The sequence below is a fragment of the Malaclemys terrapin genome, chromosome 23, assembly GCF_027887155.1.
Source record: "Malaclemys terrapin pileata isolate rMalTer1 chromosome 23, rMalTer1.hap1, whole genome shotgun sequence".
Taxonomy (NCBI): domain Eukaryota; kingdom Metazoa; phylum Chordata; order Testudines; family Emydidae; genus Malaclemys; species Malaclemys terrapin.
In genome coordinates, this window is record NC_071527.1 from 5,869,867 (window position 1) to 5,897,579 (window position 27,713).

General features: G+C 52.7%; 2 protein-coding genes and 1 long non-coding RNA gene across 9 annotated transcripts; 1 reads left to right on the forward strand and 2 right to left on the reverse strand.

Annotated features, from left to right (window-relative positions):
- Nucleotides 1-971: 971 nt before the first annotated feature.
- On the reverse strand, nt 972-12,777 carry LOC128828084 (zinc finger protein 629-like). Of its 5 annotated transcripts, none has more exons than XM_054012439.1 (5): nt 12,670-12,777; nt 10,535-10,664; nt 4,876-5,010; nt 3,708-3,824; nt 972-2,454 (listed from the first exon to the last, which is right to left on the reverse strand). In XM_054012439.1, the coding sequence occupies exons 4-5, from the start codon at nt 3,781-3,783 to the stop codon at nt 1,595-1,597; spliced, it is 936 nt and encodes a 311-aa protein (XP_053868414.1). In that variant the 5' UTR covers nt 3,784-3,824; nt 4,876-5,010; nt 10,535-10,664; nt 12,670-12,777; the 3' UTR covers nt 972-1,594. The 5 variants fall into 5 exon arrangements, with proteins under 5 accessions (XP_053868414.1, XP_053868410.1, XP_053868413.1 ...); XM_054012435.1 differs by lacking the exons at nt 10,535-10,664; nt 12,670-12,777 and adding exons at nt 6,501-6,562; nt 7,297-7,372; XM_054012438.1 differs by lacking the exon at nt 10,535-10,664.
- A 1,647-nt stretch (nt 12,778-14,424) lies between these two features.
- Nucleotides 14,425-16,005, reverse strand: LOC128828086 (uncharacterized). Its single transcript, XR_008443156.1, has 2 exons — nt 15,937-16,005; nt 14,425-15,773 (listed from the first exon to the last, which is right to left on the reverse strand). It is a non-coding gene; the product is annotated as an uncharacterized LOC128828086 (long non-coding RNA).
- Nucleotides 16,006-17,046: 1,041 nt separating this feature from the next.
- On the forward strand, nt 17,047-22,566 carry LOC128828083 (zinc finger protein OZF-like). 3 transcript variants are annotated; one of them, XM_054012432.1, is made up of 4 exons: nt 17,047-17,154; nt 18,863-20,097; nt 20,947-21,021; nt 22,484-22,566. In XM_054012432.1, the coding sequence occupies exons 1-4, from the start codon at nt 17,076-17,078 to the stop codon at nt 22,499-22,501; spliced, it is 1,407 nt and encodes a 468-aa protein (XP_053868407.1). In that variant the 5' UTR covers nt 17,047-17,075; the 3' UTR covers nt 22,502-22,566. The 3 variants fall into 3 exon arrangements, with proteins under 3 accessions (XP_053868407.1, XP_053868408.1, XP_053868409.1); XM_054012433.1 differs by having other exon boundaries at nt 18,866-20,097; XM_054012434.1 differs by lacking the exon at nt 20,947-21,021.
- Nucleotides 22,567-27,713: the final 5,147 nt, after the last annotated feature.

The following is a 27,713-nucleotide window of genomic DNA, read 5'->3' on the forward strand; positions in this document are numbered from 1 at the left end:
CTAGCTTAAAGCCACCTGCTGCCAGGGCTGGAGAAAGGTGGTGAACAGAGCTAGAGGGGCCACCACTCTGGTCAGCCCAGCTGGACAGAGACACACTAGCTCAGGGTTCCCGCTGAGTTTCAGTCCCAAAATCGACAGCCCTCCTAGCTGAAACCGAGGATTTATTTTCACAAAGCTGCCACTGGTTTCTATTCCCCTTGGCAGCAGCAGCCTGCCTGAAACTCCTGCAGGAGTTGGGGGCTGAAAGCCAGGCCCCAAGGTCTTAACCCCATTCAGCAAGAGACAGCTCATGCCACGTCACCCAGAGGGGGAAAACGCCCTGCCCCCTTCTGCCAGTCATGCCCTAGACCTCCAGGAGTTGGAGAGAAGTGACTTGCAGTGGGGGATCCTGGGGCCTGTGTTTCACCAGGTGCTGAGTGTCCAGGATCTTTAAGGGTGGGAGGGGGGGGAGGTGTCATCTTGAGTTGGACACTGCTCACTTATGAAAACCTCAGGCAAAGGGAAACAGCTCTTCCTATCACCTGTACACACTGGGAGCAGGCGCTGGTGGGATCCCTCAGGGGACTCCCTGCCAGCCAGGTGCCTTGCAGTAGGTCACCAAGGGGGCTTTCCCAGGCCCGAGGGAACAGACAAGCTGGGGGGTTGGTTCTGAGCTTCTGTTCTGCTTCACTCTCACTTCCATTGCCGATTCCTTCTTTCAGTCTCCAACCGGCCCACACCCACGGAAGGGTAAGTCCTGTCCCATGCTAGCTGACTGGGGCAGGTCCCCAGAAAGCTGCCAGCTAGGAGGGAGGGGGACAAGAGGCTCTTAGAAGGGACAAAGAACCTTTGATTAATTCATGTGATTTCCTCCCACCCCCATTATCCGTATTAGCCCAATAGCTAGGGCCCTCCCCCCCACTCAGAGCAGGACCCCAAATACGGAACCACAGTGCCATTTCCTTCCCAACGAGCCCGAGCCACACAGAATCTACACCCCCAAAACAGCAGAATTTTATTCTACACCCGAGGCACCTCCCCATCTGCAATCCAGCTTTTAACGTCATTCCCCAGGAGAGGATGCCCTCCCCTACACCTAGATGCTGGCTTCCCTAGGATGGGTGGTTGCCTTGTTGAGTATTATGGCTTCTACCTTAAACATCCCCCCACCCCACCCCGGTCCCCGCCCCCCACCTTATGTACATCTGAAGCTCTGTCCCCTGTGAGTCTTTTGAGGTCTGCTTTCCAAGGGTTTGACCACAGCGTTGATAGAGTGGACGGCCATGGGCAACCCGCACCAATCTAGTGGATGGCCATGTGACGCCATAGACAGCCACGTGACTTGCCAACGCTAAGTGCTCATTGAGATCATGGAAGGTCACATGACGGGCCACGGGCATGCTCAACATCCGTCGATACGGTGGAGGGCCCCGCTCAGCACACATCAATACCATGGACAGCCAGGTTCGGCGATGCTGGGGCTGGTCACGTGACAGGCATAGCCATGCTTTGCAGGCAGCAACGCTGTGGCCAGCCACGTGCCGAACCCCACTGAGTGCATCTTGATGCCGTACATGGTCATGTGACAGGCACGGCCCCGCTCCGCACCCGTCGCTCAGCGCACGAAAAGGGGCTTGTGGACCCTCTTGTGCCGGTTGAGCGTGGCGCTCTTGGCAAAGCTCTCTCCGCATTCCACGCAGATGTAGGGCTCGTGCCCATGGGCTTCGGCCCGGTGGCGCTCCAGCTCGGCGCTCTCACGGAAGGTCTGGCCGCACTCGGGGCAGGCCTGGCTCTGGCGGGCAGCGTGGAGCCGCTGGTGCTTGAGGAGGTTGGTGCTCTGGGTGAAGCCGCGGCCGCACTCGGCGCAGCGGTGGGGGCGGGCGCCCGAGTGAGTACGCTGGTGCTTGATGAGGTTTTTGCTCTGGGTGAAGCTCTTGCCGCACTCCCCACACTGGTAGGGCTTCTCGCCGGTGTGGATGCGCTGGTGCTGGATGAGGTTGGAGCTCCAGCTGAAGCTCTTGCCGCAGTCGCCGCAGCGGTAGGGCTTCTCGCCAGTGTGGGTGCGCCGGTGCTGCACCAGGTGCGAGTTCTGGCTGAAGCTTTTGCCGCACTCGCTGCAGGTGCTGGGCCGCTCGCCGGTGTGAGTCCGCTGGTGCCGCAGCAGCTTCGACCAGTGGCTGAAGCTCTTGCCGCACTCGTTACAGATGAAGGGCCGTTGCCGGCCGGCAGCACCGCGGTGCCGCACCACCATCCCCCCCTCTTCCTCCTGCCCGCCAGCCAACTCCACCAACTCGCTGCCATAGTCAGGGGGCGGCCCTGCTGGGCTCTCCGGCCCCCGGGCTCTGCCGCTGTTCCCGTCGGCTCTCTGGGAAGCCTTCTTCTTGGGCTTCTTGGCCAGCGGGCTATGAGGGATGACGGTCTGGATGATCTCGTGCTGAAGCTCCTCCTCGCTCTCGCTCACGATGCCATCGTCAGCTGGAAAGCAAAGCGGAGCCGGGGTTGGCACAAATGCACAGCCCTGGGGCTCCGTCTGGAAGCCAGGGCTGAGCGCTGCAGAGCAGCCCAAGGGATCAGAGGTCCCGTTGCCATTAAAATTCACAGCAACCGGGTATTTGGATTCTCCAGGCAGCTTCGAAAGTCTCCCCCATAGTCCTCAGGGTGGGAGAGACGGCAGTTCTCATTTCAAACCCCGCCCCTCCCAGGAGAGGCCCCAAGCTTCCCCTCAGCCCCACTCCCTCATGAGCTAGGCTGAGGTGACAAGAGTGACCCACAGACCCCATGAGAAGTGGATGGGGACGCCTTTGGCTGGAGGTGTATTTACAGCCCAGGACCTATGAGACATGGGAGCCTTCCCTTTTCCCCCCCACCCACCCTGTTCCAGGACACTGTATGGAAGAGAATGGGCATGGGGGGGGGGGGGGGGAAGAAGCCCAGCTGCCTTGCACCCTGGAGCACACAGGGACCCCCTCCTCAGCCAGCAGCACAGCCGAACCCCCACCCATAGCAGGTGGGATGGGGCACTCACCAGAGAGAGGGATCTGCACAAAGCGATGCCAAGCTTTGCCACATGCAGGGAGGACAGGAGGAGGAAAAATCCCAAGGGGAGGGCACGGAGGGATGGGGCTAGGACACCCTTTGGACGTTAGCAGTATAATGGAGGAATTAAAGCCACCCAAGGGACCCGGGGTTCACCCTGAAGGTGGCTCCTTGAGGCACCAGCCTGCTGAGGACCCTGCACTCAGTAACCCCCAGGCACCCTCTTCCCTTCAAATCAAAGCCACTTGGTAAGTGAAACAGCAGGTCGCTCTGAGGGGAGGGAGGGGCCTCTCAGGAGTCTCACTGAATTGGCAGGGAGCCATGAGTGACACCTGCATCCATGTGGGAAGAACGGCCCAGTGGTCAGGCCACTAGCCTAGGACTTGGCAGACTCAGGGGGTTCGAGTCCTTGCTCTGCCACAGCCTTCCTGTGTGGTGACCCTGGGCCTCAGTTCCCCTCTGAACAATGGAGATGCCCAGCCCTGCCTCAGAGGGATGTGTGAGGATACCTCCAGTGACAACTGGAAGGTGCTTAGATACAATGCGAATGGGGCCAGACAAGTATCATCCATAACACGAGGAGCACTAGGCTAGGACAGATGGAACTAAGAGTCCTCTTCACCCCTTGGGTCTCTGCTCCCTCCACCCACACTTCACCGATCGGTGGCTCCTGGCTTCGCGTCCATCCTCACCTATGTAGACTCTTCTAACGATATCAGGGTCATCAGAGTCATGGAGCTCCACCACGCATGGCTCTTCTTGCTCCATTTGGGGGAGGGGGAAGGAGAAGTGAGGAGTCAGGAATCTTGCTAATGGGAGAGAGAAGAGAACACAGCCCATTAACTCTCTGCCCCACAGCAGCGTCACCCTACAGAGCCCGTTCCCCACACATGCAGCCATTGAATCTGACGCAAGATGGGTTAAGCAGTAAGGCCAGGAGGGACCACTGTGATCTCACAACCTGATCTCCTACAGAGCACAGGACAGAAAAACCTCAGCTAGCGAGTCCTGCCCTGAGCCCGACCAGCAGGTGAGTTAGAGGACACCTGAGTCTTGATTTAGAGAGCAACCGATGGAGACACCACCATCCCTGATGAAGCTGATCCAGGAGCTCACTACCCTCCCATATTGAAAATCTGCATCCTATTTCGACTCTGCCTTGCAGCCATCAGATTGCTGTGAATGGGAGGTGGGCACTGACCAGCTAAGGCACTTCTTAGCCATCAGGTTTCCTGGAAAAATCTGGCCCTAAGTGACTTTGCCCAAGGTCAGTGGCAAAGCAGGGAACTGAGCCCAGATCTCCAGAGTGCCAGGCTCCCTTAGAAGGGCTATGATTGAACCCCAGTGCAAATCCAGCTCTTCCAAGAGCTTCTCCTGAGAGCTCAGGTTAATGCTTTATAGAACCGCTTCAGCAGAAGTCTAGGAAACATCCAGCCCTTCGGGAAGGAGCCCGGGCAAAGCGTATCACACGGGCTAGTGAGACACAGACTAACTAACCGCACCATGGGCTAGCTCAGCTCCCGTTTAGGCACCATCATTTTCAGAGCCCGGGAACGCTTTTGGAAAACCCAGCCTCACTTTTGAGGGCCGAGCCCCCGAAAACCCAGCCCTGTGTGCCTAGTTCCCAGTGCTGCACCATCCCTGTTCTAAGACGCAGGCATTGCTAGCCACAGGTAGAGCACCACCGCCCAAGCAATCGAGGTGCCAAGGCTGCAATTGCTCCCCAGAGCTGCCTAGGGGATTCAGACACCCCAATTGCCATTTGTTTTAGCCCAGCCTGACACTCCCCTTCGGGCCCTGCCAGGGTTCCTCTAACAGGCATGTGCTGTAAAGGGCACACGGACATCTCTGCACCGTTACCTGCACTCCGAGATGTGTGGGTCGTGGTTTCCTATGCAGGCAGCACCTTGGCAATCCAAAGGCTATTTTCCCAGCTTGCCCCTGCAGCCCCCCTCTCTCTGCACAGTGTTGCTGTGGCTGGATGCACTTGAAGACCTAATGGAGAAAGCAAAGCAAGTAAGAACTCTTATGATTACCTGGTCATCGGCAGTACAGCAGCTTACATCCTTATCACACCCCTCTGGGGTAGGGAAGCATTAGTCTCATTGCAACTGTGGCATAGGAAGAGAATACTTAGCTCTTATATAGCTCAATGGGCTTTGCAAACGAGGTCACACTGTCCTTAGCCCCATTTTACAGATGGGAAAACTGAGGCATGTAGCAGCTAAGTGACTGGCTTGAGGGGGGTCAGACAGGAAGTCTGTGGCAGAGCAAGGCACTGAACCCCGATCTCTGGAGACCCAGGCTAGTACGCTAGCCACGCTTCCTCTCTTAGTCATCTACATGAGGTGAGTCAGGAGGGACTGCACTGAAGTCTCTAGATACACAACAGCAGAAAACTGGTGGGAGAAAATCCAGCCCAGACTTTTCACTCCCTGCTCCTAAGAACTGAAGTCAACATCTTCCACAAAGCAGCTACTGCTTTTGAGGGGCCTCGGTCTTTGGGAGTCCAGCTCTTTCCAGGGGGTAGGAGAATATTCTGACATGAGGCTTTTTTAGTAAGGTTAGATCTAGTCACTTCTCTTTGGAACACAAGACTGGAAGGAACCTCCTGAGTCACACAGGCCAGTCCCTTGATACGGCAGGCAGCCCAGTCACACAATCCTGTTCATAAATGTATCACGCTCCAGCTTTAAGCTAGTTAAGGTGTTAGCCTCCTGCTAGGAGTCATGGAGGGGCAATTCCAGAACCTCCCTCCTCTGACGGTTAGAAACCTTCTTCGGATCTCCAGCCAGAAGTTATTCCTGGCTAGTTTCTCCCCATTTGTTGTTGTACCAACACAAGTTGTCTTTTAAACTGAAGATTCAACCTGAAAAAAAGAAAATCCCACTAACGTACGGCCATTCTTATGTTCTAACGCATCCGGGGAGAGGGAGGGGGGACAAAATAATCCGAAACAGTCTCTAGGGCAGGGACCATCCCTGTTTGTACAGTGCCTAGTGCAATGCGGTCCTGATTTGTGACTACAGCTCCTAGGTTCTACTGCGATACCAATATTAAGTTCTTACAAGGGAAGTGGTATGTGGGGGTGGATCAGTCCTTCAGGAAATGGGGCCTGTTTTCAGAGCTTTTAAAAAAAATTATTAAAAAAGTAGAAAAAATTCTTACAAAGTCACAATTTTTGTTTTAAACAGAACTAATGCTTTAGTTTTCTGCTGTTCTGGTTTGCACTGCTGGCGTGCCCAGAGAGCCCTCCTCCCCAACTGAGATCACATCTCCCTATGCTCCGCCGGCCTGTCCTTTGTACTGTAAGGAAATGCCTCAAGGCTGAAATATACCTGTTCCTGGCAGCTTTATGGTTACAATTTCAGCTGGGAGGTGGCGGGGACAATCCTGGTAAAGAGCAATGTCACTTGGGACAGATCTCCTGGGTTTGAGGGAGGAAAGGAGCCTGGTTTTTAGAGACTGTGAAACCAAAGGCTCACCCGGAGTGTTGCAATTGCTGACAGTTGTGCACCCAACGGAACAATTTCTTCCCCTCCGGTAACTGATGGCAAAGTTCGTAAAGGAGAACAGAGCGGCAGTGAATCACCGCCTGGCAGGCAGGTCCCAGCTGACGTTAGCCACCCACTGCTCTCAAACTCAGGGGGCGGGGGCCACGAGTCCCATCGGTGCTCAGGGGGCAGGCTGGGGAGCGGGCCAGGCAGCCAGGGATCACACCCACCCCCGGATCACTCTTCCCCCCCCCCAGCTGCCAGGATCAGGGCCCCCCCATTACCCACCCTCCAGCTGGCCGGATCTCGCCCCCCCCCCGAGGGGCCAGGATCAGGGGCTAGGATCAGGGACCCCCCCCCCATCACCCGGATCTCGCCCCCCCCGAGGGGCCAGGATCAGGGCCCCCCCCCCCCCATCATCCCCCAGCTGCCCGGATTTTGCGGCCCCCCCCCGAGGTGCCAGGATCAGCCCCCCATCACCCCGGATCTCGCCCCCCCCAGGTGCCAGGATCAGCCCCCCATCACCCTCCAGCTGCCCGGATCTCGCCCCCCCCCCCGAGGTGCCAGGATCAGCCCTCCCCCCCCCCCCATCACCTCCCAGCTGCCCGGATCAGCCCCCCCGTCATCCCGGATCTCGCCCCCCCCCCCCCGAGGTGCCAGGATCAGCCCCCAGCTGCCCGGATCAGGACCCCCCCTTGCCCTCCACCTGCTCGGATCGCTCCCCGCTGGCTGCCCGGATCGGCCCCCCCCCCCCCCCGGCTCCCCAGCCCCCCCCCCGCCCGCTCACCGCTCGGCCCGGGGTCTCCAGCGCAGCCGGGCTCGGGCGCAGGCAGGTGCGGGGGCTGCTGGGAACAGGAAGGTCCCTGCGCGGCCACCCGCTCCCCCCCCGCATTTCCTGGAGAGCTCTAGGAACGGGCGGAGCCGCGGCTCTATGGTGGGGGGAGGGGTCAGGCTCCGCTCCGCGGCCACGGGGGGGGGGGGGGGGTCAGGTTCCGCTCCGCGGCCCCGGGGGGGGGGGGGGGGGGGGGGGGGGGAGTGTCACAGTGCAGGAGGCTGAAGCCATATTTACCAGGGGATTTTTCCAAGACACAAATGGGCATTAAGGACCCAGCTTCCCTCATCTCTCACCCCCCACTAGCCCCCAGCTCACAATGACTCGCCCCCCCCCCCCAACTCCCCCCCACTGGCCCCCAACTCCCACCCACCGCCCCCCCTGCCCCCAGCTCCCAGGTTCCCCAGCTCCCACCAAGCGCTCCCCAACTCCTCTGAAAAAAATCTCCATCCCTAACTTATGGGCTTGGCCGTATAGATCTATGCACCCGCCTCCCAACCCCAGCCCAGCTCCCTAGGAATTGCCAGGCTGAATCAGACCATCTAGCCCAGTGTCCTAATCTCGGACAGTGGCCGGTGCCAGATGCCCCAGAGGAAGGTGTATGTGGGATAACCTGCCCCCCAATTTTAGGTCTCTTCCTGGCCTCTGATTAAGCTCTGGGTTTAATATCCTCTCCACAATTTCAATAGTGAACTCTTCTTAGTCACAGAAATGTTCCAGCCCTTTTGGCATCTTGCTAATTTCTTGTGGCGATGAGTTCTGCAGGCTAACGAGGTGGCATGTGGGGAGAGTATTTCCTCTGCTTAGTCCGAAATCCATCCATCTTTCATCTTATTAAGTGTCCCCTTGTTTATGTGTCATGAGACAAGGAGAACAAAAGCTCCGGATCTACCTCCCAGTGACACCCATGGGACGTTTGCACAAAGCTTGTGATATGGCCCAACTCAGCGGTCACTATAAAGTGCTCAGTGTTTTACAGTCACATGAGTGGGAGAAATCTGCTCCCTCTGCTGCTATTCTACCTTTTGCTTCTCTTCCTTCTCCATCGTCCTTCCTCTTTTTCTTTCTCTCCTTTCCCTGTCTCACTGCTTTCTTCCCTCTGGATCTTCCTTTCTGCAGCAAATCTCAATCCTCCCTCTAGGTTTAACCCCACCCCCCTTTCACATCCCAGCTAGTCTAATACTCAGCAATGAAGTGTTAACGTTGACATTTTAAATGAGTCATCATTAGGCACCAGTGTTAACACCCAAATGTTATGAATGGAAGATGGGAGGGTCACACTCTTCAGAGCCAATGTTTCAGGCTGTCTGCAGACATCGCTACATTGGGTTACACTTTGTTCAAGACCAAAAATTTATCTTCACACTCATGAGAGCTAGAAACTTAATGTTTGTGGTTAACACAAAAGCTGAGATCTGTAACATGTCTCACATGAACATAAACACATCAGGCTAGCCTGGCCCGGCCCACGGGTCAGGTGTCTAACACTCTTATCTTAAATCACTACGGAGAAATTTTTGACAGTGAAAGCAGTTGGGGTGTTGGGTTGCAACTTTCTGGGTTGGGGTGCTTCTCAGCCTCCTCCCACCTTAAAGTCAGGTTGCACATATGCTGAGTTAGGCTCTGACTACACTATGGAGTCTACACAGAGGTTGTGTCTACACTACAAGCACTACACCCGGGTAGCTGCAGCTATGTGGCTGTGGCAGAGACACTTGCTACAGCTATGGAATAGGTGTGTCCCATCATTGTAGTTAATCCATCCCCTCGAGAGGCAGTAGCTAGGTCTAGGGAAGAATTCTTCAATCCACCTAGCAGTATCTACACCAGGACTTAGGTCGGCTTAACTACGGCTCTCAGCCGTGTGAATTTTGTCCACATCCCTGAGAGATTTAGCTAGGTTGACCTAACTTTGAGGTATAGACTAGGCCCGATGGAAGTTTTTCTGCCACAGTGTAGGAACAGCACCTCCCTGAATGACAGTAGCTGACAAGTCTTCTTCTGCCAACAGAGCTGCGTCTACTTTTGGCGTTTAGCTCGGTTGGTCGGGGTATGGTTCTTTCATAGGTATGCTAATATAACTTTTAAGCGTAGACCAGACTTGAGCGACAAAAGCCAGATTTTCGAAATGCTCAGATTCACTTTATGATCCTAAACAAGGATCAGATTTTCAGAAGAGCTAAGCACTGGGTGCACCGAGTTCTTTTGTAAAACTGGCTCCTTACTCTGGCGCTGAGGTCATCTGAAAATCTAACTTGTCCACACACAAAAGTTCTACTGCTTTATGCCGGTATTGTTAAAGAGGTACAGCCTACCTAGGGTGGATGCAGTTATACAGGTACAGCTATTCCTAAGTGGGATGGGGAATACGTCATACCTGTATAAGACAGCTTTATACCTGTATAAGAACATAAGAACGGCAATACTGGGTCAGACCAAAGGTCCATCTAGCCCAGTATCCTGTCTTCCAACAGTGGCCAATGCCAGGTGCCCCAAAGGGAATGAACAGAACAGGTAAATCAAGTGATCCATCCCCTGGTGCCCATTCCCTGCTTCTGGCAAATGGAGGCTAGGCACACCATCCCTGCCCATCCTGGCTAATAACCATTGGTGGACCTATCCTCCATGAACTTATCTAGATCTTTTTTGAACCCTGTTATAGTCTTGCCTGTCACAACATCCTCTGGCAAGGAGTTCCACAGGTTGACTGTGCACCGTGTGGAAAAAAAATACTTCCTTTTGTTTGTTTTAAACCTGCTGCCTATTAATTTCATTTGATGACCCCTAGTTCTTGTGTTTATGAGAAGGAGTAAATAACACTTCCTTATTTACTTTCTCCACAGCAGTCTTGATTTTACAGACCTCTATCATATCCACCCTTAGCCATCTCTTTTCCAAGCTGAAAAGTCCCAGTCTTATTAATCTCAGTCACTGGCAGGGAGAGGAATAGAGCATGCATCTCCGTTGCCTGGGATCCTGATTGTATGTGAGTGTAAAGTCTTATTAATCTCTTCCCCTATGGCAGCTGTTCCATACCCCTATAACTGCATTCTCACTTGGGATTCGATCGGTGTAATTATATTACTCAGACACAGTAGTAATGGGAACCAGATAAGTACCTTAAATAGACAGACATAATTGTATTGGTACAAAAACTGTGTAGACCAGGCTTATGTGTTTGCATGATAAGCACCATTTTCCAGTTGCTCAGACCTTTAAGCTGAAATCATCCAGGTCCAATTAATTTTTTTAGGAACAGTTTAGCAAAGCCAGTTCAGGCATTTGTGAAGAGGATGAGAAGGGACAATAAGGTACTTTTCCCACTAGGAAAAAAGAAAGTACTCCTTAATTATTTATTTTTGGGAGCATTCGTACTTAGCACTTTGGGGCAGAAATTTGCACTGCAGTTGTTTTCTGAGACACACAACATGCGAAGATCCAGGATTTATGGGCTTGATACAGAAATGACTGGGAAGGTTTCAGTGTTGCCATGATGTTACCTGCAGCTCTCGCTGTCTCAGGTTGGAGTCGAACGCTGAGCGCTAGAGATCTGCAGCCTGACTCAACCTGATGGGAAAAGTGTCAGGTTCAGGATGTCTCTAAAAACAACCCTACCCTCTTGGGGTCAGGTCATCTCTGGTCACCTCCTTCTGCTGGTGGGGTTGACACGGCAGTGGCCGTGTGCCCCACTCCTGCCGGCCGACACCACCTTGCTGAGCACTGCAGAGGGAGCGTGCGGACTACCCTCCCCGGGCTGGCTGCCACCGCAGACAGATGGTGGGCGCTGGGCAAGAGGAATGGGAAGCTCCCACTAGCTCCAGGGATGAGGGAGCAGCAGTGCTGACATAGGGTTTTTTTTGGGGGGGGGGGAGGGGGGGGAGGGGGAGTATCAGGTTTGGGTCAGTTCGGTTTTAAAAAGGACTCAACGTTCTTGGTTCAGGTCAGGCTTTTAAAACTAGTCTCAAGCAGACTCAGAACCAGAGGCGGTTGGAAAAGGTTTGGGCAGGAGATTTCTAATACTTCTGTTTTTTCCTCCAAACTTTCCGACAATAGTTTTGGTTCAAAAGCTGTATTTTGGGGGGAGGGGGGAAATCTGGTTGCGGGGAAGGGAATTCAGTTTTCAAAATCCAAATATTTTACCAAAAAAATGGCCAATTCCTGTTTTTTTGTTTTCCTTCCTTTCTCTCCTCTCTCACAATGAAGAGCCAGAAATGTTCGACCAAAATTCATTTTTGGCAGTGAAAATTTACATTTCAGTCCTAAAAAGTTTTTTTTTTTAAGTTCTGATGATAATAAATAAATAAATAAAAAAGTCAGCCGGCTCAACGTAGCACCTGTGAAGGATTCCTTCTGAAAGTCACATTCATTTTCAAGATGGATCGGCACCAACGCTAAGGGCCAGATTTTCAGAGGAACACAGTTCGCTGGTTACCACATACCCTTGCCATAAGAATACTTAGCTCGTTACATCAGTAGATTTCAAAGCACTCTACAAAAGAGAGATTCCCCATTGACAGGTGGGGAAACTGAGGCATGGAGCAATGAAGTGAGTTGCCCAAGGTCACTCAGCAGGCCAACGGCAGAGCTGAGAATGCAACCCTGCTGTTCCTCAGGCCACCTTTATGCACGATAGGAGCAATTAAAATAAAGTACCACCAGCCCATATATTTTAAGCCCTTTTCAGGTCACTTACAAGCAGCCAGGGCTTTGCACTCACATACAACCGGCATCCAAGACACTGGAGATACAGGCTCTATTCCCCTCCCTGCCACTGACCTCCTGCTTGACCTTGGGCAAGTCACACCCCCCCGTGCCTCGATTTCCCCTCCACCCTTGGTCTGTTTAGGGCTCTTTGGGGCAGGGGCTGCCCATCCAGCCCTGCTCAGTTGGGCCCGCTAGGCGTTACCGCAACGCATTTAACAATCACTCTTGAGTTTTATAAGACCAAAGAATTTCTTCCGCCTGCAGTAACTGATTGCAAGGTCTGTAAGGCAGCAAGGAGAACAACGCTCCGGTGACTCATCCCCAACAAGGTGCGGCTGGGCCTGGTTGGTCGCAGGTGACATCAGCCACCCACTGATCTCAAACCCAGGGGGCCTGGATTCCCATGCGCTCAGCAGGTAGGCTGGGGAGCCGGGGGATCTCCATCCACCGCACCGCTGCCCGGATCGTCCCCTCTCTCCATCCCCAGCAACGCGCCAGGCTCCGGGTCCCCTTTCTTGGCTCCAGTCCCCCCCCCTTTCACTCCAATCCCAGCCATGCCTCGCCTCTGTTGTTGGTTTCTGCCCCTCCCCGGGGGCTGCCTTTCCCTGCACCTGCCCAACTCACCGCTCCAGCTGGGGAAAGCAATTGGTTCAGGGTGTCTCCACTGGGGATGGGGATCCGGGAGCTCCCAGCAGCTAGGCGCAGACAGCAGGATTAAATGGGTGGATGGGAACAGGAAGGTCCCTCCTTTATCCAATCCCCCCGGCTGTGCTGGCTGTGCTCGCTGGGTCTGGCCGCTCTACCTGCATTCTGTGGTTAGATCCCTGAAGTCACTGGTTGGGGGAATGGACGATTTACGGTGGGATAAATCGGATATGGGGCGCTCCTAAGGTGGTGCATGAATCTCAAGAGCCGCTTGCATCATAACTGGATCATGAAGCAACCCCCGGCGTTAAAACTCCTGCCTGTTTCCACTGAAACTCCCTATTCCGGTTGCTCAGAATGTGCACACACCTTTGCCAGGGCAGGGGTTGGCCCAAGGGGGAATTTCTTAGGGAAGGTTTAGCGAAGGTGGGGCCGGGGGTTGTTAGCGGCGAGGGAGTGGAGGTAAAACACTTTTCCCACCAGAAAAAAAACAACACCACTCAAAACACTGGGGATTTTTTTAAAAGATGGCTCTAAATCTGACCTAATAATTTCCATGTGCAAATAAAAGAATGCTTTAAACACTTTATCCTAGAAATATATTATGGTGCAGGTGGTGGCAATGGGATAATTAAGGCCCTCAACCTGCAAAGAACTTCTTTTTATTGATTTGTTCTTTTTTATTATTTGTATTCCCATAGTGTGTAGGAGCCCCAGTCATGGGCCAGGATCCCCCTGCACTAGCTATTAGGTGTATTATGGCAGCACCTAGGAGTCCTGGTCAGGAACCAAGGCCACATTATGCTGGGCACTGTACATTATTTATTAGGTGTATTACGGTAGTGCGTAGAAGGCCCAGTCGTGGGCCACGACCCCACTGTGCAAGGCGCTGTACAAACACAGAACAAAAAGATGGTCTCTGCCCATCTAAGTATTAAGACAAGAGACACCAGATGAGGGAATGCAAGGAGACAACGCTGCTCAGCAAACCAGCAGCCGAACTGTGGTCGAGTTTAATACCGCAACTCATTGTCACAAAGTTAAGCACACGCATAAGGGCTTGTGAGATCAGTTTCTAACTCAGGTATTGGTATTGGCCCCCATCAGCATAGTATCGGGGCACGGCACAATCTGCAATGATCTTCCCACCCCCTCTGGAATGCATGGCTATTGTTGCTGTTTTACAGATGGGGAAATGGAGGCACAGAGAGGCTAAGGGACTTGCTCAAGGTCACACAGGGCGTCTATGGCAGAGTGGGGAATTGATCGCAGGTCTTCCCGGGCCTAAGCTACTACTCTAACCACCACGCCATCCTTCCTTTCAAGCTTGAAGTAGAGGGTTCTGCTTCACAGGAGCGTTAAACACAGTGGTTAAGGTATCTGTGTGGGTAGGGGAGAGTTTGCCAGGGGTCACAGACCCCAAATCAGGTCACTAAGGGGCACGCTTTAGGCACTGTCTGACCAGTCAGCTTCTCGTAGGTCCTGCTAAAACTTCCCACCCTCTTTTCAGATCACTTTAAGCACAGGATAAGCCTCTGTTTGTGAAATCAGCACTGCCAAATCCACGTGTTCAAAAATCATGGTTCAGGCCTGAAAAATCACAAGATTACTTTTTGTGTGTGTGTGTGTGCAGGTTCTTTTATTTGCCTCCTGGATTCAGAGCCTTTAGGCATCTTTCAGAGTAGCAGCCGTGTCAGTCTGTATCCGCAAAAAGAAGAACAGGAGTACTTGTGGCACCTTAGAGACTAACAAATTTATTAGAGTATAAGCTTTCGTGGACTACAGCCCACTTCTTCGGATGCATAACTTTTAATTTTAGGCATCTTGTTTTCCAGCATTTCTCCGCAACCCTCAGGACTAGAAACGTACCTTAAAAAAAAAAAAAAAAAAAGCAGAGAGTCTCTCATAATAACAGGACTCCAGGAGCTGGGGCTTTAAGAAAACCACCAAATATCACGATGCCTGGGACAAAATTGCAGGAGCTGATAATGCCATACAAATCCCATCAAAATGCCAATAAAGGAAAGATTGTGGGTAAAAAAATGTAACAATATTTGGGTTTTTCACAGTCGGGTTTCAGGAAAAAATATGTTGCTTGAAGGAGAATAATAAGAGTTCCAAAATCGCCGCTTATACTCAGACCGTTTTCCCTGATATTTAGCCTAAATCTCCCTTGCTGCAGGTGAAGGGCTTTCCCTTTAGCTTCCTGTGTCTATGCTTTTAAAGTTTCGGACTGGCAAACGGAAACAGGTGCCTGGGTTGGGAGGCTGGCATAGACCCTGACCTCCTTCTCCCAGATTTCATAGCTTAAAAGGTAGCAGGGGCCATTAGATCATCCAATCGGGCCATGGTATGTCCCCCAGTTCCCTCACCACCCCACCTGTTCTAGGGGTGAGGTGCAGAAGGATGGGACAGGTGCACTGGCCACTGCATGGGGTGGTCAGTTTCGCCCTAGAGGGGTTTTCACCCTTCTAAAGGATTAAACCCACAGAGGTCTCAGATCCTCCAGCTCTCCCGGTGGGGATGAGGAAATGTAGTGCAGGGCAGGAGGGGATTTAATGCAGCAAGGACCTTCCTGTTGCCTGAATCCTGGTGGTGCCTGAGCTCTGCTGCTGGACGCCCCTGCTGCCTGGATCCCCCTGGATCTGCCGCTGGACGCCCCTCTGCCCGGAGAGCCCAAGACACTGAAGCATCCCCCAGCAGGAGCGGTGAGTGTGGCGGAGAGGATCCGATCCAGGGGGAAGGCAGCCCTAGAGGAGGGGAAAAGCAAAGGAAGAAGGGAGGACTGCTGCCTGGAGGAAGCAGCCAGAGAGAAACGAGATCAGGCGCCCGGGTGGCAGCTGGGGGAAGGATATAGGAGGAGGGCCAGCTGTCTGAAGAAGAGAGAACACGTGGGGGCGGGCTGTGCAGTTTTCAGCCCTGTCGTTCCTTCCATCCAGTCTTTCCGTGCCTCAGTTTCCCCACCAGCCACGCAGGGATGGTAACGTCGCCCTCACACTGGGTGGTGGTGTGGGATCAGTGGGGCAGGATTGGTAAACACTTTGAGATGCTCCGGTGGAAGGTGTTGCAGAAACTGCAGGATCCTGGTGAAAAAGGATGTAGGCAGAAATAATTGTGTATTACAATACCGCCCCGAGCTCAGGGTCCCGGGAGACACTCCTGGTCCCAAAGAGAGCACCTCCTAAATAGACAAGACAGGCAAAGGGTGGGAGGGGAAACTGAGGCACGAGCGGGGAAGTGACTTACCTAAGGTCCCGCACAGCAGTTCGGTAGCAGGGCTGGGAGTGGAACACAGGACTCCTGGGACCCAGCCACTAGGCCACGCTGCCTCCCAGAAGTGCAAAAAGTAGCCATGGCAAATATGTTGTTATAGCAACTCCTCTCCTTGCTTATTAGCAGGATTTGAACATATGATCATGTGCATCATAGGACTGAACTGCAGTCACTCAAGCTGAAGGTGTAACTCGGCTAATTGTTATTAATAGCAGGTAGTTATCCTCTATGGACCGTTCACAGAGCCAAACACATCATACATTGCCATTAGGGCTATATGCACCCTGGAGCAACTGCTCATGGACTGACTGCTCCTTATGGAGCAGCAGCTGTGCTCAACCCCAGAAGGGACGCAATCAGAACAGAGAGACTCATGACCATCTGTTATGGCTAGATGGTGGCGGTGGTAAGGTGGGTTGCAGTATAACAAAGGCTGAGAGCCAGTGGATAGATCTGGATGACAAAGGGGGAAGGTGGCTGGCTGGCCCAGTTTCTGTAGAATGGATTATTTAAACACTGGTGAGGTTTTCATTTAACTGTTTTTATTATACAATTAATTATATTATCTACTTCTGGTAGAGTTGGGTGAATTTTTCAGCCAATTTCTGGTGAAAAATGCAGAATTGGCGGCACCAAAACTTTTCACAATTTGGTGTCGATTTTGCCAAATTGTTTCTGTCAAAAAAAAAAAAAAAAAAAACCCACCTAAAAAAAATTCAGAAAAAATCAAAACATTTCCTTTTGACCTTTTCAAAACAAAAGGTTTCAATTTATCAACGTTTTCTTGAATTTTATTCAGGCAATCAAAAACATTAAAAAGTGCTTGAAAAAACCCCCACTTTGTTCAACCTGCAGTGATTGTATTTTCAAGTTTGTCGAACATTTTGAAAAAAGTGTTCAACCAAAACGGAATTTATTTATTGTTTAGAATGGCCAGAGAACCAAAAAATCCATTTTGTCAGCCAGCTCCGCCTTCAATAGACGTCTTTATTATTTTCGGTCTAAATAAATAAGCCACTGCTCTGCAGCTATTTAACAAGTCACAGCACCTCCTATTTTCTCCCACCCTCCTTTGCAGGTTGTGATATCCTAATCCTGACACCATCTCTCGCATGGAATGCAGGAAAGAACCCCGTGTCTCAATTCTCCCAGACCCCAGCGAATGGCTGAATCAAAGAGGTGCCTGCAAAGGTAATGAATAATCAGAACTAGAGGGGGGCGGAAAGTGTTTGGATTATTTCTGGAGGATCCCAAGTGGCGATTAGGCTTGATCTACAATCATTCGCTTTTCTGGAGCTTTCGTGTGTGCGAGGGGGCCAGCACTGGGTCTACGGACTACTTAATTCCCCCTTCAGCCCTTGTAGTTCAATGGGTCTTGAGTGAGACTCTGCATTGCAGTGAATTTCACCCACTGTGAATAGTGAATGCTTGTCTGAGTATTTGCAGGAAGTTCACAAGTAACAGTGATTTGAGGACTGGAAAAATTGCTTCGGAGTAGGGAGTAGGCAGGGAGGTAAATTTACCTGGGTATACGGCATTGGGGAGACTGGTATTGGAATACTGCATTCAGTGCTAGTGTCCACATTTTAAACAGACTTTGGACGATTGGAGAGGGTGCAGAGAAAAGTCACAAAAATGATTTGGGGACTGGATAAAATGCTTTACTGGGAGAGACTGATAGAGCTGGTCTGTTTAGCTTAACAAACAGCAGATCCAGACGTGACTTGATTACAGTGCACAAAGTCCCATCCCAGGGAGAAAATGCTGGATACTAAAGGTCTCTTTAATCTAGCGGAGAAAGGCAGTGGTCTCCGGTCCAGTGACTCCGTTCTTCGCTATCTCCTGGTGGGCGTGGGCATTCCTGGTGCTCTTACTAAAACCCAACTGTTTGCGTGCCTCGCACCAGAGCTTTTCCAAAATCTGGCTGTGCTCCTGGGAGCGGCGCGCTCGGCAAAGCATTTCTTTTGCTTGGTGGCTATTGCAAACGGAGGAGGCGGTTCATGGCGTTTGCCGCTCAGGGGTCAGAATAAAATGGAAGGGTTCAACGCCAAGCTGCTGTATTTGAACCGGGGGATTGCTTCCATTTCCTGGGAGTTGATTGGCTACTCTTGGGATTCCTGTGAGATTGTGGGATAGGATTGGCTGACTCAGGGTCTGAGGGTCTAGCTGCATCCTCACTGCGAAACGATGGAGTTTGGGCCCGAGTCCCAGCTGGACCCACAGGCTCAAACCCATCCCCCAGTGGGGTCCTGAGGCCCAGGCCTGAGTCAGACAGAATTGTGTGTAGATGGAAGTGGGGGTTGAGCCCAAGATTACATTGCAGAGTAAATGTACCTTGGCAATAAAATATCCACGCCACCGAGTGTCAGAGCCTGGGTCAATTGACTCGGGCTTGCTGGGCTCAGGCTGCAGCGCTAAAAATTGTAGTGTAGAGGTTCGGTCTCAGACTGGAGTCTGGGCACCGAGATCCAACCTCCTTCTGGGGATTCAGACTCGGGCTGCAACCAACCCAAGTCTAACCATCTACACTGCAGTTTTTAGCCTCACAGCCTGAGCCCCACAAGCCCGAGTCAGCTGACCCTGGCAGCCACAGCTGTGCCATGGGTCTTTAATTGCCGTGTAGATATACGCTTAGTCTCTGTGCCTCAGTTTCCCCATCTGTACAATGGGGTAATAGCGCTGCCTGCCTCACCGGGGGTTGTGAGGATAAATGCATTAAAGAGCGTGAGGTGCTCAGATACAGAGGTGATGGGGACCATAGTAAATACCTTAGGTAGGCTGGGGTGGGGAAGTTACCCTGGGGTCATCAGGAGTGGGGGAAGGGGATTGTAGTATCAGGGAACACGTCAGTACTTTAAAGAGCAATGTAGCCATGTCTGGAGTCTCCTTTTCATGCCAGCAGATCACCAGATCCTGAGCCAAACTGAAGAGGACACCCCGCAGCAGGAGGGCGCTGGGAAAGCGGAGTCGCACAGGGCGTCAGCAGAGAGAACTGGAGGGGACGTCTCGCAGCAGATCCAGCCTGGGGCAGGGGGAAACCCCGTGGAGCAAGATCACCTTACCTCCACCACCCCACTGGGGGCCAGGCGACCCCGAGGGGATGTCACCCAGCAGAGTCTGCGGGGGGCCATGGAAAACTCCACAGAGCGGGATCTCCAAGATGTCACCACCAGGAGACCTGGAGGGGACATCTCCCAGCAGAGCTTGTGTGGGGCCGGGGAAAACCCCACTGAACGGGATCTCCTAGACCCACCGGCATCCCGGCGTCCCGGCGCCTGCGCCGACTGCGGGAAAACCTTCAGCCTGAGCTCGAACTTGCTGCGTCACCGTCGCACCCACCTGGGTCAGAAGCCCTACCGGTGCGTTGAATGCGGCAAGGCCTTTGCCCAGAGCCAGCACCTCCTGGCCCACCAGCGGGTCCACACGGGCGAGCGTCCCTTCCTCTGCACCCAGTGCGGGAAGAGCTTCTCCCAGAGCCAGCACCTGCGCACCCACCGGCAGACCCACGGGGGCCAGCGGCCCCACCAGTGCCCCGAGTGCGGGCAGAGCTTTAGCCAGACCTCCAACCTCCTCAAACACCGCAGGGGCCACCTGGGCCACAAGCCTTTCCGGTGCGCCCAGTGCGGCAAAGGGTTTGGGGAGAGCTCCACCCTGATCCGCCACCAGCGCACCCACACCGGCGAGCGGCCCTACCGCTGCCCGGCCTGCGGCAAGGCCTTCAGCCAGAGCTCCAACCTCCTCAAGCACCAGCGCACCCACACCCGCGAACGGCCCTACCGCTGCGAGCAGTGCGGCAAGGCCTTCGGCAAGAGCTCCGCCGCCATCCTGCACCAGCGCACCCACACCGGCGAGCGGCCCTACCCCTGCCCCCAGTGCGGCAAGCGCTTCAGCCAGCGCCCCCACCTGGCCGCCCACTGCCGCGTCCACACCGGCGAGAAGCCCTTCGCCTGCCCCCAGTGCGGCCGCATCTTCAGCCAGAGCGCCACGCTGAGCCGGCACCGCCGCACGCACCGACTGGAGGGGGAGCAGGCGGGGGAGGCGCCCCGACCGGGAGAAGACGGGGTTTCGGAGAAGGCGGCGCCGTGCGAGAACAGTGCACGGTGGGGGGAGCGCGTGGCCGGGGAGCACCAATACGTAAGGACTGGGAGGGCGTGGGGGGGAAAGGGCAACTACCGCAGCGGTTGTTGAGCCTTGATCCAGGGTAAAATGTGTGGACAGCGCCCAGGTGGAGGTGGGGGGACAGAGAAGCTTTGGCATGGGGGGGCGGAGCTAATGGGGGTCATACAGAGACCCTGGTGTGTAGAGAAAGGGGAAATGGGGGCTATACCGAGCTCCTGCCAGGGGGGAGGGAGAGATGGGGGGCACAGAGTCCCTGGCAGGGGGGGTTCATGGGGGACACCCATTAACCCAGAGCCCCTGGCATGGAGGAGAGGGGGAAATAAGGGGCACACAGATCCCCTGGCATGGGGGTGTCATGAGAGATGCTTAGAGCCCCTGGCCTGGGGGAGGATGTGAAGATGGGTGTTGCAGGGAGTCCCTGAAATAGAGATAATGGAGTGGTTGATATGGGATTTGATTAACAGAGAGTTAAAGGAGGGTCATATAATTAATGCCCATCAACATGGATTTATGGAAAATAGATCCTGTCAAACTAACGTGTTGTATATTTTTGGTGAGGTTACACATTTGATTGATGAAGGTAACAGTGTTGATGTAATAGACTTAGACCTCTGGAAGGCGTCTGAGTTGGTATTGCACGACATTTTGATTAAAAAAACTAGAATGACCACGGCCCACATTACATGGATTAAACACTGGGTAATTGATCCGTCTGCAAATGTAGCTGTAAACAGGGAATCATCATCATCAACTGGGTCTGTTTCCAGTGGCGTCCTGCAGGGATCAAGTCTTGGCCTAAGCTGTGTCACATTTTTACCAATGCCTTGGAAGAAAACATAAAAGCATCACTGGTTATATTTGCAGATGACACACACACTGCGGGGAGTGGTAAATAATGAAGGGGACAGGTTACTGGTACAGAGCGAGCTGGATCTCTTGGTAAGCTGAATGCAAGCAAACAATGTGCATTATAATAGGGCTACATGTAAATGTATACCTCTGTGAACAAAGACTGTTGGCCATAGATGGGGGACTCATTCCCGGGAAGCAGTGATTCGGAAAAGGCTTTGGGGATTGTGGTGGATAATGCGCTCCTGATGCAATGCTGTGACCAAAAGGGGTAATACAATCCTTGGATGCATAAACAGGGGAATCTTGAGTAGGAACAGTCGTGGTGTTTTACCTCTGTGTTTGGCACTGGTGCGATAGGGTGGCCAGGTGTCTGGTTTTCAACCGGAAAGTCCAGTCAAAAAGGGGGCCTGACAGTGTCCGGTCAGAGTTACTGACCGGACACCTAAAGTCCAGTTACTGCGGGCAGGGACCTGCGCCAGCCCCTACTCACCTGGGGCCACCTCCTACCAGTGTTGGGCAGCTGTTGCTCCCAGCCTCCGCTCTGCAGGTGACCCAGGCTGAGGGAGAGGAGAGGGGAAAAGCAGCGAGGGGAGGGGGGCTGGGGGAAGAGGAGTGAATGGGGGCAGGGCCTTGGGGGAAGAGGCGGGGCAGGGGTGGGACGTCCGGGGGAAGGGGCCGGGGGGTTCCAGCCAGGGCCAGCTCCAGGCACCAGCTTAACAAGCAGGTGCTTGGGGCGGCCAAGGGAGAGGGGCGGCACCTGCGGCAATTCGGGGACGGCAGGTCCCTCACTCCCTCTAGAAGCGAAGGACCTGCCTCTGAACTGCCGCCGCCGATCGCGGCTTTTTTTTTTTGCTTGGGGCGGCAGAAATGCTGGAGCCGGCCCTGGTTCCAACACTCCTGCTGGAGTGTCTGGTTTTTAAATATTACAAAGTTGTCAACCCTCTGGTGCGTGCTGCTGGAATCCCGGGTCCAATTCCGCTGTCCACAGCTCAAGATGGCTGTTGATAAATTGGAGCTGGTTCAGAGACGAGCTATGAGAATACTTAAAGGTTTCGAAAACATGAAAACTCAAGGAGCTCAATCTCGTTAGCTTGACAAAGAGATTGATTACAGTCTGTACCTACACGGGGAACAAAATTTGACAATAGCCGGCTATTCAATCGAGCAGACAACTATATAACAGGAGCCAGTGGCTGGAAGTTGAAGCGAAACAAATTCAGACTAGAAATAAGGCACAGGTTTTTTGAACAGTGAGGGTAAGTAACCATTGGCTCATCTTAGCAGCACGGGAAATTTCAGCTCGCAAGGTTTAAGTTTGGCAAAGTTATAAGCAATTGAAAACTGGTTCTTATAATGAGACGCATCAGGCAACCTTAACTAGACGTCGCTGACGCTTATACTAAAGATGTGGCTGAAGAATACATGTCAAAATCCTGCCAAGCAAACAGGAGGGTCTCGTGGAAAATGACAAATTCCAGATTGTTACTAATTATAGCTGCAGGCTGAATATTTAAACATCTAAAGAATTGTTACTATTGTATCTCTGCAGGGCTACTCCGGCCTGTGACATACCTTGGACTGCGGAAACAGCGTCACAGATGTAAAGACCGTGCGCTAGCCCAAACCTCCAGGGAACATATCTCCAACTGGTGGTGGTATTTATATCACAGTAGGCTCCAGAAAGCTGGGCATTGTAAAGATGTTTTTCCCCCTTCTCTTGTATTATTTCTTGACTTACTTCCTATCCTCAGGGATTGTTGTCTTCTTTGGGAGAGAAGCGAGAGTGGCGGAGCTAAAGACCGTCTCGTGCTAGTGGATGGCGGGGGAATTGAACCTGGGACTTCGGGAGCTTGAAGCGTGGGCCTGTACTGCCTGAACTAAAAGAGCATCTTCACTCAGCCAAGGCTGTTATGTGCGCATGTAACCTGCCTGCTACCTCTCGAAGGCAGCAGCTCACACTCTGAGTGAGGGTTAAATCAGCTTCTCTTCTAAATGGCTGATTTAAAGCAGCAGGCCACACGGACTTAAATAGAAAGACTGCATGAGATAATATTCCTGGCACTTAAAAAAAAAAAAATCAACTACAAGGCTGGACTGGTTGGTACGCTCAACGCCTTCCCGAGCTGCTGCCGCCTGGAGAGATGGCTGAGAGGCAGAGGAGAGGGGTGAAGAGCAAAGGAACCAGACCCAGCGTGAAAATTGGCCCAGTTGTTCGTCTTTCCTCTTGCATGCGTGGGTCTGCGGTGCGGCAGTAACAAAGGAGGGTTATGGGGCAGCACCACGACACCCCCTAGTGGGGTCATCATCGGGGCTGGGATCCAGTATCCTGATGCTAAATGGGCCGGCATCTGCCGCACAGCTTTGGAGCAGAGCCCGGAGCTGAAGCACGGACCAGTAGGTTTTTGCCCGGAGCTGGAGCGGAGCCGGAGCGGAACAATTCAAAAAATTGATTGCTCCAAATCCCTGGTCTGCCGCCAGCAGGGTTGTGTATGTGGCCCTGCCGCTAGCCGGGGACGTAGCTGCACTGTCTGCCAGGGTGGGATGCGACATTTTACTGACCAAACGAGCTGCGGTTTTGGCCTCCCAATCAGCTGTGACCCGGAAAGCCACCGGCCAATCCAGCTTTTAAGCTAATAAAACACATCCAATTATCACCAACCAGACCCTGTTTATTGGATTGACACGACTGGTCTCTGCTTTTCTATTGCTCCTCCCCCTGCCCCACAGACAGAGCAGTAACAGTGGGGGCCTGCCTGGGCCCATAGCGTTGCCCATGGCATTGCATTCATTCTGTTAATGTCACAGGTCTGTTAATGTCTCCCAGCGCAACCTCCAGAGGTGCTGCAGGTGAAGCAGCAGGCCCCTTAGCTCCCCCTCCACGGCATGATTCAATCACCTCTTTACAAATCCCAGGCTCCAGATTGGGGCAAACATTTGAAATTCCTAATCAAATACAGATTTTCTAGGGGCACCGGTCGGACGCCACTGATCTGAGCCAGGCGCGGCACGCCTGGCTTTTGTGGCCTGTCGCGCCGGCAGATTACAGCAGGTTTTGAAGTGTCACGCTCGCTTTTAAGGCTGTCTCATGGCGGGAAGCAGCTAAACCAGATCTGCAGCCTGTGAAGGCTTAATTGGGCCGGGGAGCTTGGAATAAGGTGACCCCAGGAGCTGGGGGGAAACAGCAACGATTGCATGTCTGTTCCTGGGAGCCCCAGCGTCTTCCTAAACTTCCTCGAGCGGGCCCTGTAGGCCAGTGGTTTTCAACCGGGGCCCCCTGGGGGGGGGGGGGGCCAAGCAGGGCCAGTGTTAGACCATGGGCCCAAGCAGTTGCCCTTCTTGCTACCCCCTAATGCCAGCCCTGGCTTTTAGATGCAGAAAGCCAGGTATTGTGGCCCAGGTGGGCCATGGCGTTTTTACAGCATGTGGGGGGAGGGAAAACCACTAGGCAACCACCCCCGGTCCCCATTACCGACGGCTGCCTGGACCTCTACGCAGCCTCGTGAGTTACTCCCACCTGCAGGGGGAGGCTGACAAGGTGCTGCCAGCTGCCAAACCCTCTAGCAAACAGCTGCCTGTGAGATATGTGGGTGGGGAGGGGGGGGGGCAGAGAGCCTCCAGCACCAAAGGGGCCCTTGGTGGGCCTGACGTGAGTGGCAATTGGGCTCGCCCGGTTCCCACCAAAATCACTAGGGCCATTGCTCGGCCAATAAAAATAAAGCCGGGGACTGCGTCTTGTGCTGGCCCGCAGCTGGCGTGCCCTTGACGCCAGACTGCAAACGCTGTGCAGGTGAGTGTGCTGGTACCGTGCTGCTCCTGTGTGGCATGAGGCGAGACGTGCAGTGATGGCGAATTGAGCTGGTTATTGGGGTTCTTTCCCCCCTCTTTCCTGTTTTTCTCCCTTTGCACATGTTTTCCATTAACTAAGTCCAGTCCTGCTGCCCCCCTGCTCTTTGCGGCAGGTTCTGGCCAGAGCCCTGAGTGACAGGGACAGGAAGAAAGGGGCTGAACTTCAAATCCCCCCCTCTCTGGGAGAGAAGAGGAAGGTGCTTGAATTTGTAATATGCGAGGGCAGCAGATAACTGTAACCCCCTGAAGTGCGTTGCACATCTCATCCAGTCTCTGCTCCACAGAGGATACGTGTCCATTAGAGCTAGACAGGGACTCGCACCTGTTTAGCTCACTCCAGAGCGGCTCAGGCTTTTCGCGCTGGCGTCCCTGGTTCAATCCCCCTGTGTGGCGGCTCTCGCAGAAGCTATAATGCAGAAGAACAGGGAAAGCAAAACCCAAACTTCTTGTCTGCACTTAAAATGTTACAGCTGCGCTGCTGTAGCGGTTGTGTAGACACTACCTACTCTGATGGGAGGGTTCTCCCGTTGGCGTACGTAATCCACCTCCCTGAGAATTCTTTCCATTGACCTACCGCTGTCTACACAGACACTTAGGTTGGCTTAACTATGCCACACAGGGGGGTGAATTTTTCACACACACACCCCCCCCCCCGCCGCCCAACGAGGAACACAGTTATCCTGACCTGTCTAGTGACCATTTCAAAAGTCAGTGTCTAGCCCTCGTGGTGGTGGAGAAAAGCTGGAAAGCAGGACCCCTATACGCCTTGACAGCAAATTAAAAGCACACCCACAATTTATTATTGGTTTTTACATCTCGAGATTTGTAGGCCAATCTGATGCTTTTTGGGGGCGATGGGGGGGGGAGGGGCTCATGATTTCTGATCACTCAGGGTTGGCAATACTAGAATTTAAGGCAAAGACAAGAATGAAACCAGACCCCATGGAACAGGTTTTGTTTTGTTTTTAATTGAAAAAAACAGTAGCCACTAGTTTATTGAACTGAAATCCTACAAGTTATTCAACATCTACCAGCAGCCCTTTGTCTGCACTTTTATTCCAGCTTCTAGGGCAAGACTCAGGCACCGGATGGTGCAATGGATGTTACTGAATGGCATGCCAACTGCTCTGCTCACAACAGCAGCAAACTCTCCACAAGAGAGTTTTAAACTGACCCCAGCTGCCGGCTGGGAGCAATGGAAATGGAGGCTCGTCTTTCTCCAGCCGTGGCCGGGCGATTGCTCTCGAAGACCATTGATGTGAGTAACCTACTGCTCATTTTAAAAAAAAAAAGAGAGAGAGAGAGATCCCGAAATGCTGCAGAAGTGCCTAGCATATAAATGCCACTACGCTTGTCCTAGTTTTCCTCTAATTAAAGACCAGGCCGGCTTCTGCTGCTCCACCCCTGCTAAGGAGACCCGGCCTCCACAAGATATCTCCTTGAAATTAGAGGAATATGGAGTGGGGGTGGGGGTTGGCTGCCTATACGTAGACTGACATGGTGCAATCCCATGTGGACACGCTTAATTCAGTTTTGCCCAGAGCATGGTTAGTGGGAACCAGATTAATTATGGGTTACGGGAGGAAGGATCATGGGAGTTTGACCCCATGTCCCACAATTGCATTAGTCACCGGCAGGTATCCCCCAATCGATTCCCAGAATGCCCAGCCGCAGCTCGGCACCCTGGGATGCTCCGTTACACACTTATATCAGTACAGGGCGGACGCAACGCTTTGCGAGCAATGTAGCTCAAAGCAAGGCATGTACATAAGGCCAAATCAGCTTAAACCAAATCCAAACCTATTCTAGCCTTTGCTGCAGTCACTCATCAGATGCTGGGATTGGCAGTAGGTGCTTAAGGGAGTTAGGGGCCTGATTCTCATTGGAATCAATGGGAATTGGGCACCTCACTCAGCATCCCGGCCTTAAACTAACTGGCTCTACTCTGAACCGGAGATGAGTCTTTGGATAGTTTGGATCGGGATTTGAACCTCCAGAGTTCAGGGTTTCCACTGAAGAACTTCTCATCCCCAAGTTACTTTGTATCTACCTATGAACCTATTCTACCCTAGCTATATAGTTAACCATGCTACTCTATTAAATCCTACTGACACTGACACTGTATCTTATAGTTCTCTAAGCTAAGTTTGCCTCAGACATTAAAAAACATCTGTCTCTATTACAGTGATATACATATGTGCATGTGGGAATACCCTCGCTCAAAATCCAGATCTCAGTCTTTCACCGAACAGGTACCAGCTCGATACAGCGTCGGTATCCCTTTCCATCGGAATTCGAGTCCCTTCTGCTAGTGATTTCATCCATCCTCCAAAGTTTCCGCTAGACTCTCCATTTCAGAACTTTGGTTCCCAACGCAACTGGTGTTTTGTTGGGTTTTTGGACAGTTAAAATCTTGGATTCCGGTGGTTGTTTTCATGATCAAATTCCAGTTTTCTCCAGAGCATGTGGCCATGACAGTAGTCATCAAAGGCTGACGTTTAAGGACCGCACCATTCTCTACTTATGCAGTCTTGTTTCATAGGTTTCCTAGAGTTGGGGTTTTTCCCTGCCCGTATCTTCTTCTAAATCTCCAAGAAACTCCTTTAATTTTATCCCCCTGGATCTTCTCAACTTTCTTGTCATTTTGTGCTTGGATCCTGTGGATTTCTTCTTGCCTTGATAGATGCCACGGAGTTTGGATCTGAGCCAGTTCAGATTGAGTAGCTATCCTGAGTAGCTCAGTGAGATCCACGAACCTTTGAAGGTTCCTCTTCACTCACTGTGATGGTCTCCAGATTTCCCAGACACCATCTTAAGAACATTCATCTCATGAAAAGACTCTACCTTTTATTTAAAAAAAAAAAAACAATGTTATTTTTCTTTAGTTCCAGCCCTTTTTCAAAGGAGTTGTCCTTGTTTAAATATTTACAGCA